The sequence below is a fragment of the Sinocyclocheilus grahami genome, unplaced genomic scaffold, assembly GCF_001515645.1.
Source record: "Sinocyclocheilus grahami isolate Dianchi unplaced genomic scaffold, SAMN03320097.WGS_v1.1 scaffold55.1, whole genome shotgun sequence".
NCBI classification, from domain to species: Eukaryota; Metazoa; Chordata; class Actinopteri; order Cypriniformes; family Cyprinidae; genus Sinocyclocheilus; species Sinocyclocheilus grahami.
The window spans coordinates 349,515-363,418 of record NW_015505234.1 but is presented as its reverse complement, the minus strand read 5'-3'; the positions used below and the strand labels follow the sequence as shown (position 1 = coordinate 363,418).

The 13,904-nt window shown below is 36.7% G+C and overlaps 1 protein-coding gene across 4 annotated transcripts in view; it reads left to right on the top strand.

Moving 5' to 3' along the window:
• Nucleotides 1–13,513, top strand: part of LOC107583723 (craniofacial development protein 1-like) — a 29,154-nt gene extending 15,641 nt beyond the window's left edge. For 3 of the 4 annotated variants that reach the window (XM_016270007.1, XM_016270008.1, XM_016270010.1), the window contains 2 exons: nt 5,169–5,327; nt 13,053–13,513. In XM_016270007.1, the coding sequence (XP_016125493.1) occupies nt 5,169–5,327; nt 13,053–13,143 (250 nt within the window). In that variant the 3' untranslated portion in view covers nt 13,144–13,513. The remainder of the gene's footprint in view (nt 1–5,168; nt 5,328–13,052) is intronic. The other variant, XM_016270011.1, reaches the window with a different exon arrangement.
• The last annotated feature ends 391 nt before the right edge of the window (nt 13,514–13,904 follow it).

The window sequence follows — 13,904 nt, the reverse complement described above, 5'->3', positions numbered from 1 at the left end:
GTCCATCTCCCATGATGCCCTGTTGTGCCTTCTCTTATGATGTCACAAACGCTGTAATTATTCAGAGAGGAGATGGAATGACTTGTCAACCAACTGCGGGTCGATGCAGAGTTTATGAGCCGCTCTGTGAACTTACGATGACATAAACCGATATAATGAGGTGAGGAAATCTACTTCCTGTCTTGAAAGGAGTCAGAATAGGATGTTCCAGCCTTTTCCTCCCCCTACACAGAGTCCCGGGACACGTTGACTCTGTTTGTGCCTTTAAATAAGATGGTAAAAAGACTTCAGTCATGGGAGAACTCTGACTGCAAATAAACAACTGAACTTCTGGGCTACTGTTTTACCCTGTACATCCTGTTTCCCTTTAAGTTTTAATTCAAATTTGGTTGACTTTTTGCCTTTTAGGTGCCCGCACTGGCGTATAACCCAGTATGCTGTATTTTATTAGCCTGTGATGTAACGCATACATTCATCTCTCTCAGTTTAAGCACTATGGGTGATGAGGCAGGATACAGTCACCTTGGCTCTGCCTTTAGCATTCTGCCCCAGACTTGTGTACTGTGGTCTGGCTCCCAGCCCAACGTTCCCCTGCTCACATCGATGCTGCCGCATGGCACACAGGATTAACTATCAGTTGAGCCCTGATTGTATATTGACTCCCTGTCAGGATGGGTTTAAGCAGTGTTCCTGTTAGGGGTGGGTGATTTGGTCTTATATCACGATATGAGTAATTTTATTTCACGGTAACGATATATATCACAATATAGTTATTTTTGCTTTAAATAAAAGGTCTTTATGATGTCAAAAGTTTTGATACCATTGAAATTTCATAATTTCAGTCACCAGTGTAAATATCACAAAAAACAAATACTAGTCTGAATAAAAAAAAATACAAATCTCAAGCTCAAGTAAACAGTCAGCGATTAAATAAGAATAAGAAACTAAATACAAGCAATAGGACATAACATCAGTAGAACAAGTATATGCTACATACATTGTATAAAGTTATCAAATGTATAAAAACTGCGTATTCTTCACTGTGTAAATTAAATGTATATTTCTTATTGATTAAAGTTACAAAAGTGATTTAGTCAAGAGTAGTAAGAGATTTTCTCTCTTTTGTTGTTTGATTAACATGAATGACAGAGAGCAGGAATATTAGACTGCTGTCACTTTAAGAGCTGCCCGGATCCAGTATACTGTTACCCGTGTTTCTTTCTCAGCTGTTTGCTTTCACTTAAGACCTAAATTACTGTGTTTACGAGGATACTTGCAAAGACAGGCATTTTGACACATACAAGTGTGTGTATTTAACCGTTCAAGGCCTATAAAGCGGCAAAAATACCTCCGTTCAATACTCCCGCACTCTATGAGCACCGTCTTCACGTGTGCGTGCCTCTCTTACAGCGCTCAGAAACAGTCTCTCAGACAGCGCGCACATATAGCGACATCAGTTCTCTTTCGCTGCTGATTGCGTTTCAACGGCTTAAAATGACTTGTTTTTAAACCGCAATGCTTAAAAACGTGTGCAAACAATACGTTTTCATGACTGCGTAGTACAGCAATGTCATGTGAGCGTGTAACCACGATAGAGACGATATGCTACATTCACACCATGTCATAATTACTGTAGCGAATCAGCTCATGGGGAAATATGAATAATTAACCATAACTAGTTATAATTAACTATTCATATATTAGATCCGCTGTAGATATTTAGCTGACCACTCAGGGTCAACTGTCAATTTTGAAATGACAACAAGTGACGTTCTACTTAGAGCTGTTCACACCCTTGGATTCAGAACTATTACACTATCAATGCCTGAACATAGCGCCTAATGAATCTGAGGTGGTCAGGTGGTACAAGGTGTAGTGCTGCATTCACGCCATGTCGTAATTACTGTGATTTTGAGATGACAACATGTGACGTTCTACTTGGAGCTGTTCACACTCTTGGTCTCTGAACTAGTGTACTATCAATGCCTAAACATAGCGCCTAATAAATCTAGCTCTCAGAAAACTCCCAGTTTACAAATTGTAATTACTAGTTCTATGAGGACGTGAACGCTTTTTACAAGTTGGTATCTCGTAATCACGGTAATTATGATATGGCGTGAATGCACCTATAGTCAAAAATCTCTACCGGCTGACAAATTTCTACCGGTTAATCCTGTCTACTCTACCGGTATATCGCCCACCCCTAGTTCCTGTTTCTTTCTGTGTGTATGTACTGGTTCTGTTGACTGCAGGTAACACTTTCACAGTCAACTTCGTCTCGCTTTTTTCTTTCTTGTCTTGCTTCACAAACCAGAGTCCGTTCAGTTCAGTTTTTTTGAAGGTGTGTGAGACTGTAAAGTACTTTACGGTAATTTGTTAACATTAGTTAACTACATTAATTAAAATGAAGATACAATAAAAATACTTCGTATTTATTCATCCTCATTAATGCTAATTTCAGCATTTACTAATACGTTATTGAAATCTTAAGATATATCTGTTAATATTGTTTAATGGACATGAGCTAGCATGACCTAACATGGAAGAGTTGTATTTTTATCAACTAACGTTAACAAAGATGAATAAATACTGTAACAAATGTATTGCTTATTGTTAGTAAATTAGGCATGGACTAATATGAACTAATTTGACTTATATTATTTTTTTGACCCAATTGTCTCTTCACACTTGAAGTAAAAATATTAGCTAATCAGAAGAAACAGAACATTTGATCTGTAATATTTAGATACATGTAACAGAATTTTTAACCAATGAGATTCCATTGTGCGCTGGGCTACTGCTTTGTGACAGTTTTAAATGAGTTATTCTTCAGTTGTCATTTTTTAAATGGAAAATGCCACTGTGCTTCTGTCTGTGAATAATTTAATATAACTTGATTGCTCATATGAAAATCTTTGTGGTCGTTTTCCATGTGACTTTAATAAGGTTTCAGTCGTGCAGCAGTCAGGTGAGCTTTCCTAGTATGGGATTTGTTTGTGGATGCAGCAGTAATGGAGGGAATATAATTACAGTATTGATTTGATGATTATTGATTTTTACTTTTTGCTGCCTTTTTTGCACCCCAACATTATTTTTGTCTGTGTTGTCTGGCCAGACTGTGACTATTATGGGAACAGCACTGCAATAAAACAGCTGGCACAAAGATGTATGTAATCATGGGCTTCATTATTTGAAATGTTTCAGTTTGCAGGAGTACGTACATACATATGTGCAGTTCTAAGTTGTCCATATAACAATCCAATATTTTATATATAAATAATATATAATTATATGTATGTATATATAAAGCATTGGACAAATATAATATAATAAATGTTATATAATTAATATATTTTTTATAATATAATGTAAATAAATGTAGATGAGATTAGATTCAACTTTATTGTCATTGTGCAGAGTACAAGTACAGAGCCAATGAAATGCAGTTAGCATCTAACCAGAAGTGCAAATAGCCATTGTGTATAAGTGTAAATATGTATGTAAATATATATGAGTGTATATACATTTGCGAGGGACAGGTGCAGAGACCAGCTCAATGCAGTTTGTCTATGAAATAAAGTGCAAGGTGCTGTCTAAATCTACATTAATATAGTGCAATGTGGATACAGTACAGAAGGGTGAAAATGAGAAGTATAAAACACAGAAGGTGCAGTATTCAGAATGAGGTATTTGTAAATATATAAACATACGGTCAGTGACCATATCAGTGCAGTGGGCATCATGAGGTAGAATGTACAAAGGAATGTGCAACACTAATAATGTAGATGCTGTAGTTTTTAAATAATATGTTATAATATATTTACATTTTTACTTACTTATAGATGAATATGACCAGAATGTGGAAAATATTATTAATAAACAATGAGAAGTTGTGTACCTGCAGATGTTAAAACATTCTTCTTTGTTTCCATTTTTTCATTTTGCATTTTTCTCCTCCCTGTTTTCCTCCTTGAATAATGTTGACAGTTTTTGCACAGATGGCAGATGCATTTTGTCAGACCTTTAGACATTAGTCATGTGTGTCTGTTTGTGGGTCGCCTCATTCCTCTGTGTGCACGTGCACGCCGTGTGTTGTCCTGCTAAATCGACTCGATTACAGTGAGGAAACTGTGACTTGCCATTCATTAAGAAACTAATGAAGTCTTTTTACCCTGCAGAGAAGTAATACAAGTTCATAACATTCATTTTAATTCAGCTAGAAGCAAGACAGAGCGTTAACAATAGATTTATATAAGAACATTTTAATGATGTGATGCAGTTTGTTCTCTGTGTTTTTAAACCGATATTGCAATACCTTCCTACCCAAATCGTTTTGTTTATTTATATTTTATATTCATTTCATATTCTGAAAACAATTGTACCATCTTCCACGTACACACAATTTTCTTTCTCGTTCCTCATGGCAGACTTTCTCCTATGAATCGCCTGAGCGTGAAACCTTGTGTCCTTGGACACCCCAGCACCCTCTAATGCACCCCAAGGTCCTATTGCCGCCCCCCAATCCCCCTGCAGACCCCCAGCCCACTCACTCCCCCTGGCACCCACATGCAAGAGGGAGGGTCGCTGGTCTGGACTCTTCAGCTCTTTCATTCCACAGATCGTTTAACATTTCATTACTGCAGCCAAGCGCAACCTCAGTGTCAAGATGACTTTGGTAATGTTCAAAACACATCTTTGTTCCGGCAGCATGTTGTGAGAAACATACCAGCTATGTTATCATCAGCGTAAGATTGCCTCTCCTTCCACTTTGGATCATCATTTTATTTTTTTATAAATAATTAAAATCATAGTAATTTTCTTAAGAAATATCGAAAGGACAGAAATGATAGAGAAAAGTGAAAAACAAACAAACAGTAATAGTAATTATAGTAATCATATTTATTGCAAGAATAATCTAATAATTACAATTATTAATTTATTATAAAATTACACACACACACACACACACTTATTTTATCTCTTCTTTTCACTCTCCTTTTTTAACTCTCTTCCTGCATTTTTTAACAAAATTATTTTGAGGCAGAAGATGTTTAAAATCCAACAAAAATGTCACTGGAGCCTTGCTTTAGCCCCTCTCAATTTAGAACAGCCAGTTAATATTTGAAAATCCTGATCCAAAATATGTTTTATGATCTTCCTTCCTGTAGTGTGAAGAGGCCAGCGGGCATGGGGGGCATCTTGAATCGCATTGGGACCAAAAAGCAGAAGATGAGCACTTTGGAGAAGTCTCAGATGGACTGGAATGCCTTTAAAACAGAGGAGGGCATTGCAGATGAGCTGGCAATCCATAATCGAGGCAAAGAAGGGTATGTTTAAGCCTCATTAGTGACCCAGACAAACACATCATCTCATATTATCTCCCAGTAGTGCCTCACACTAGCTTCTGAGATTTTCATCATAGCTGAATAAATATCATTAAGTGTCTTAAGTGCTTAAAGCCACAGTGTGCTGGTGTATTGTATTTCAGTGCAATTTTTTATAATACATTGCAATTCATTAATTATGCACTGAAGTTAACTGGACAGTAAAATGAATGTATTTGGGGAAAAACCATATGCTGCGCATGCATTTGATTAACATTCTGGCCTTTGCAGTTGCTCTTAGCACTAGGGATGAGCATTTCGAGAAATTTTGTAGTGAGTACAAAAAGATAGTAGATTCTGTTCTGGCTAAATTACGAGTCATTCCTTACTGTTTCTCTGTTGAAAGATCTGTGCTGTCTCTTGTTGGTTTTTCTGCATACGTACATGTGTAGGAGAGATGTGGGTGTTAAATATGTGGCCTCACAATGCAGGTGTCTGCTCACACACATTTGATTGGTTGATTGGGGGAGGAACTACATGAAGAAATATACAATATAGTTTAAATGGGTCCACTTGTGAAAGTTTTTAATTCACTTTTTTAATGTAAAACTTTTTCCTTTTAATTTAAAACTCTTTTTCCCATTATAAATATTATGTCATAGCAATAGGTGAAATGTTGAATAGAAAAGAATAGAATAGAATAAACAACAGCACTCGAGCTACACATATTTGTGTAAAACCTGATGATCTTTTTTTGATCAATTGTTGTAGTCAGTGTTTTGACTGACAATTGACTGAATATTTTGTCATGTAATATTATTTCATTTTACTTTTTTTTTTAAATTATTTTAGTCAATGCGTTTGGGTGAGCTAATTATCCCACCAGTAAAGTGTTTTCGGTTTACTGGTGTACATTTAGTGTTCAACTTCAGCTCTTACAGTTCATTCACCAACATTATTGATTCTGATTAGGTTATTGAAACAGCTAGGTTTTTATTTTTTTTTAGATTTTTCTTGAATTATTGTTAGTGCATTGCTAACATCTTGCTGTATATTTCTCGTTATATGTTTGCCAAATGTATGTTTTAATTAAAATGATTTAATTATCGTCATGATGCATACTCTCTGTGTCATCTTCGTAATTGTTGACGGAATGAAAAACCTCTTTGTAAAATGGAGATTAACATTGCCCTTAAGACTGGTCTAGGATCAGTATTCAGTAAATCAGCAGAATGAATGGAGTGGGAGCTAAGCCAATAGCACTTCATTTAAACCTGCTTATCTTGGCCTTGATGGCTATCTTAAGGAGAAAGAGGTGAAGAATAGGACTCAAAAGCTGATGATGCAAAGCTGTACCAAAAAAGCTTATGTTAACCAGGGTCAAAAAGTTGAACGTAGTGTTTACAGGAAGTGAATGAAATATTGCAGTATTGACTTCTCGCTTTTAATAGAGCAGTTTCATCATGGTTCTCGTTTGAGCTGGAATTGAAACAGGGTGTAGCTTAGTGGGATTTAAAACCGGAGAAACATTATGAAGTGAAATGTTTAATAGGTATCTTATGATTCTGCACTATTGCCAGGTCACTAATCAAATAAGTACATTTGTAACAATCATATGACTCTTTGTATAGATAGTCAGATGTTCTTCTTCCATTAAAGCTCAATATACTCTTTGAATCATCTCCAGTCACGCTGGAGAACATCAACGTCATGTTTTACACAAATTTGTGGAGTTCATGCAGTTCAAGATTAGGCTTGCCGCGATAGACGGTGCTGAAGGTGATACTGTTGTTAAGCCGCAACACCGGTTACGTCACTTGCCCACCGCGGCACCGACCCCCACCGTCGCTTTGATTTTTTATAGTAATAAAAATCATTTAGTTCAGTAAAAGAACAGACACTACAATTAAAAACTGAACGCGGATGCTCAATGCAGCGTGCCGAACGACAGTCGCATCACAGATCAGATTTAATTTCTCCAGTGAGGAGAGTGAGTCGAGCTGACTGACAAGAAGAGTGGGGTGAGACAGACAAGACGATGGCGGATGATTTAGTTTCTAAACAAAATGCAAAAGCGCCTGTTTGGCAGTATTTTGGATTTTGAAAAGCCTGTTGACTTTTGCCGTTTATCTAAGGTGATTTTGGAAGTTGTTTTAAACATTTGTTTCATTAATTGGTTCCACATTATTTGCTGATTTTTACTTTATTTAAACTTTGTGTAATTTATTTATTTTATTTGACATCAAGGTGTATGCCGTGCCTCCAAACTTTCTTATTTGTTTTGCTAATAAACGTTCTATGCTTCTTATTTATTTAGTTATATATTATACATTTTTACTCATTTCCAGTTTTGTATACCTATTTAAACTTTATGCAAGTTATTTTATATTAGGCATAGCCTGACCTATAGCATGGTTTATTTTTATTTGTAGGGATGTAACGATTAACCGCGAGCCGGTTGAAAATCGATTCAAATATGTGACGATTCAAATCGGTTGAGATGCTAAACAAATCGCGATTCATTTAGGTGTAGGAGTTTATATGAATGCGTATCTGAGGGGAACTTATTGTTTTTAGAAAAGTTTAGATGGTATTTTTTCTTTTCATCTTGCCTCTGTATAATGCATATTAAAGTTCATAAGTGCAGCGCTGCTTTGTTTACAGCGGAAACCAGGAAACGCTTTAAGCGCCACCTGCTGGCAGAGAGTGAATCTGCATCTCATTCAGCTCCGCTGTTTCATGCAGATATTTTTATTTATAGTTTCACAAAACTGAAGTCAAACCATTCTGTTTTTGCTTCAAATTTCGAAACTACACAATCTAATTTAGTTTAAAAACTGCTCATGTTGCATGTATGCAGCATCTTTTTTTGGATCATGATTAAAATGCAGTGGTTGCCTCTCCTTTTAAATGGAAAGAGCACAGACAAAGCCTTATTTTGTTTATATGAAGATATTTTTTTTATTTGTGTTACTTATTTATTTGATTTGGGGCTTGTTTTAAAATTTCAGTTTAGTTTTGTTATTTACATTTACATTATATTTAAATTTTGTCATTTAGCAAATGCTTTTATCCAAAGCGACTTACAAATGAGGACAATAGAAGCAATCAAAACCAAGAAAAGAGCAGTAATATGCAAGTGCTATATTAGTATATTATTATAGTATTATATTTCAATTTCACAAAGAAATGTGCAGCATTTTGTCCAAGCAATAATAAAATGACACATTTAATTTATAATTTGTCTTAAATCTCTTTTTAAAACTCGAGAGTAAAATCTATTTAAAAGCGAAGGAAAGCGAGGAAAAGAGGGAAAATTCAAACAAACTAAAAACGAACAATTGCCTTACGCCGAATCGCCGCTATTTGAAAGTGAAAGTAAAATGCGCACGCCGCTATTTAAAAGTGAAGGAAAGCGAGGAAAAGAGGAAACGCCACACACTAGAACATTTTGAAATTCGTGTAAACTTTTCAGTTGAACTTTTTGCCAAATTCCTTTGCAGAAAAAAACACTTGCAATGGAAAAAGCTGTTTTAAATGAGAAAAATGCAAATTAGAAGCTTTGTCACAAGTGGACTCTTTTGAACGCCTTTGTATATTAGTATATTTTTGGCAGATTCCTAATTGACCAATCAGAAGTGTGCAGGACATTCTTGCCCACATCTCTTCTATACAAGAAAATATGCAACACATGATCAGGCCTCCATTTCATTCCATCAAAGTAATAAATAAAACCTGCAAGAGTAAAGTCATATTATAATGCATGCAGGATTAGAAATGCTGTTCTCACCCTCCTTTCCCTAATATTAAGGATGGGGTTTCTGAAAGAGGTTTTAATTTTAGTAATATCTGATCCAAGAGACATACCCCTTTATCAATTTCCTCAACATACCTCATTCATCTCAGATGTATAATTAATACCTAAAAGTCAACAGTAAAAAGGTTTATGCCTGCTGTAATGGAGACTAAGTACATATAGAGATGATAGAGAGTAAACCATACACTGTACAGATGGTTTCTTTACATAGCAAGCTAGTTTTTGCTTGTCCCCATCGTTGCTACCACAAACCTAAATTCATGATCTTTTCTGGCAAATTACAACATTAAGATACAAATGATTATGTTTAAGGGATTGAAAATAAAGTTCATAGATTAAGTATACTTACCCTGTCAGGACCGACTGTAGTACTAGTAATCTACAGATCAGTTTTTAGACTTCAAAAGGCTTCGGAAATTAAACAAGGGCATAATTGAGATCTACATACACAAAGTGTGTCTCTCCACTCCATGGTCATGATTAGATTTCATTCATGGTGAGTTTAGGAGGAAGTTAAATCCTTTGGCTATACGTTTGTTTCCCGTCAAGCTTTTCGTGAATGCACACCGATGGGTTTGTTTTGGGAGTGGAGTAATTGTGAGGTCTCTTGGGTTTCGTGCCACAGCTGTGGCTGTAGGTTATCTTAGTAGTGCATCAACTTAGTTGTTGTCTTGCTTTCCTCTGTGTTGTGAATACCCCTCTAAACTAGCCCTGTCACCATAGTTACCCATCCTACATTTCTCTGGGGTAATGCAGTGCCACATTTTTGCGACGTAACCCCACTGCCAAGATGCATTTGGTGTAAAAACAAGCAGGGAGATGAGGGAGGAGAAACTTCGTCCTGAGGGGATGGTGTGATATACAATGACATGATTTGTGCATCCAATTGCCATTCTGTTTTACTTCCTTGCTATGCAATTGTAAAGTTAAAGAAATAGTTCAGCCAAAATTGAAAATGTTGTCATCAATTACTCGCCTTCATGTTGTTCAAACCTTTATGATTGACTGACTGACTTCTGTGAAACAGAAAAGAAGATTTTTTTTAAATAAAATTTATTCATTTATTTATTTATTTTTTAAATATGTTTGTTTTGTTTTTTCCCCCATTTATACAATGATGGTCAGTGGGGACCCTACTGACTTTCATTATATGGACAAAAACAGAAAACATCCTTTAAAATCTGAAGAATGCCATACAGGTTTGCAATAAGTGATTAAATGATGACAATTTACATTTTTGGGTAAGCTTTCCATTTAAATCTCACTGCACACTCAGCACTGATGCTCTGGCTTTCCCAAAAGGGCCTGATGCTCCTCATTTTTAATATATGGATGAAAAGAACTGTGTTAGTTCTCTATCAGACAGTTGTAGGGCGTGGAACCGTTACTAAATTAAAAACCTGGCCTGGGGGTTTAAAATAAAGCAGAAAAAATTATGGTTTGCCACTGATTCCATATTTCTGTTTCTCTGAGAGGGATGTGGTTTAAGAGGAGGATCGCTGAAGGATGTGGAGGACGCACAGACCAGAGAATAGCATAGTGCACAGGCCGCTAGGCCAAACCGTATTCCCACAGGACTGTAAGGGCTGTTTTCCGTGTGAGACTGATGGTTGAAGAAGATCTTATTATTTTTCAGAAAATGTAGGACGACAAATACACCCAGATCTGTCAGAGCTAAAGCAGTTGGTACACCCTGGGCCTCAAGTCTCTGGAGGCAAAGGGTTGGTTGGGCATCAGAGCTTCCAGAGCATCAAGGGATTGAGACACTGGGGAGAGTGACCCTCTGCTGGGATTTAGGGGGAACAGAGCAGACCTGTGACAGATTGTGCTCTTCAAACACAGCAGGCAGGAAGCACAATGTTTGATTCAACGTTTCAATGTCTTTACAGAGTTTAACTAGGTACCCAAAAGTACCTAGTTAACTATATAAACAAAAAACTAAAATATCATGAAAAATCAGCTGTTCTTTAATTTAAAAAGAATTTAGTGCAGTATTGAATCATTGTATATTGGATTTTTTAGAATGCAAAACGTCCTCCCTTCCAACAAAATTACCTCTTCAAAGATGCCTATTCTGTGTTCCGAAACATAATACTGTTATTCCTAAAAAGGACAAACGATAAGAGTAAAATGTGGAAATGCCTGTGCTGTTCCTGGCTGTGTGTAGCACCTACTGCTCGGCAGATTCTCCCGATGAGTCCCTGATAATTTCACTTTGACATGGTTGAGTGTCATATTTGATTATGAGAACCTACTGCAGAATAATTGCACAATGCATTTCTATTCAAAAATCTGGCATTAAAAAAAGGGGCAGAACACAAGCTATGTTGGACCCAACATCAAACTTTTAGCCCATGTATAAGTGCAGCAAATTGTAGTGCAATTGTAAAAGTCAAAGATGAGGGAAAAATGGGTTTGATGCAAAAAATAGGGGATATCGAAAAAGAAAATATGTAGGGAGGGGTCTTCAATCCATCGGTTGTTTTTTCGGCTTTAAGATTTTGGTATTGCACTCAATATGTAGTGGCAGATTAATGAACTGTAAAGCTACAATGTTTGGATTTATGTGAACTTTACTAAAACCGAAAAATAAAAATAAATTACAGCTGAATAGAAATATCTAAATAAACCTAATAACTGACAAAAGGTTAAATGAAAATGAAAAAACTAAAACACATAAATGGAATCATCCACAACAAGAGCATTTAAAAATCAGAGAAATTTAATTTCATGCCAACTGTGAAAAAACCCTCCAAAAAAACAAAACATGATATGACCCATTTAAGCCTAGTGTGTTGCTCAGTTTTTGCTCTGTCTTCTTTTCATCATTGGCAGGGGCGTGATGTGATATCTAATAAAATGTTCAGTCTCTGCTTTGTAGCCTCACATGTCTGCGTAGCAGCTACTCCAAGGGTTTTCCTAGTGTGCACAGTGCTCTACAGAACAATTCATTTAGACCTCACATAAAGCTTTGTGTAGGAGATGCCCCTCTCTGCTCATCATCAACCAGCTCCCTGAACCCAGACTATCATGAGGAAAACCAGATGATGTCAGCCTGAAAGGGTTGTCCTCAAGATCTGCTCTTACTCTGAGTACAGGGAGTCTTGTAATGACAATAAACAGGGAGGCTGAAAACATGCACCTATAACCTCCGACATCTAATGGATACAGGTTCACTAAAGCCGCTATTGTGTTGTCTGAGACAAATTCTGGCCTTAGATAATTTGAGCTTGCCGTTTATGCAATATAAATATCTAACCTGTGTGACTTTCTTTCCTCTGTGAAACTCAAAAGAATATATTTAAAAATAAAATGTCTGTTTTTTTTTTATCTATAAATTAAATGAGACCCCATTGACTTTCATTATATGGACAAAACCAGAAATATTCTTAAAAATATCGTCTTGGTTTCTGCAGAAGAACTAAAGTCATGCCGGTTTGGAGCGACATGTGGGCGAGTAAATGTTTCAAAAGCTGAACTGGGTATGTCAGAAAAGGATGACATCCAAAATGTGGAATTCTGTGGTCCTTCACAAATGCGAAGCACTTGTGACAGGTAATAGCATTGTGAAACCAGCATGCCTAAAAAAAGAAACAAATATGTGTGTAAAAATCACTTTACCACCTAAGTGCTGACATTTACCAACACCCCACTGTCCCCACTCACGGCCGTTGTGCTTCGTTCCAAGACACAATAGGAAACGGCAACAAAAGCACTGAAAGAATGCTTTAGAAAAGCATCACTAGAGATGCAGTGTACAACGGTTGCAAAAAGATGATATTCAATGTATGTAGTCATTGACACAAGGAACAGAGCAAGACCTAGTGTTTGTGTCACTGTCATTCTTGCCAAGGGCTTGTTTACATGTGCTTTATTTCCTCCACCATTATCTCTGCTCTCTGTGTCTGTAGGTACGTGGAGCGAAAGAACTTCCTAGAGCGAGTGGACCAGCGGCAGTTTGAGTTGGAGAAGAGTGTGCGTCTGAGCAACATGAAACGGTGACAAGAGAGCAGACATATTCACTGATCAAAACACAGACTGTCCCATATTCACACACACCCTCCATACACTCTCGGTTTTCCTTGTCACATAGGTGGAATTTTTTTAGATCCCTGGCCTGTAGCTCCTGATAACTGGACTGCCTTCGCAATCGAATGTACAGCTGCCATATTGTCTTTTCCTTCTTCCACTCTTCCTTTGTCCAATATTGCATGTCCACGTTTATCAGGGCTTTTTTAACATGAAAGAGGAACAACTCGAGATGTTTTTCTTCTCTAGGATTTCTTCTCTAGCAATTCCTCAAAAACCTGATTTTATAATTAACTGAGGTACATCAGGCACACCTAACCATTCAATAATAGTGTCATTAATGGGAAAAAAAACCTTGTTAAGATGCACAGATAAGGGATTTCATCTTAAACTGAATTATTTAGCATCATTCACATCTTTGTTCTGACAGTGAGGTTTTTCATAAATGTAAACGGCCAATATTGCAGTACAGTTGCTTTTGTTTTTTCCACGTGTACTTATTACTGTCTTGTGAATTTATTTTGTTAAGAGTGGTTGTATGGTAAATACCCCACCATCATTTTAATCGTGTTTCACGGTTTGACAGAAATAAATCATGTTATTGGGTGTGGACACTTTCTTTTTAAATGAACTGTGTCTTGCTGTTAATTACTTTGAACTACTAATTAATGGCTCCACCTCATATGGCTTTCCTCTTCCCCATCCCTCTTTGCTAGCTTATGCCCCGCTTGTCT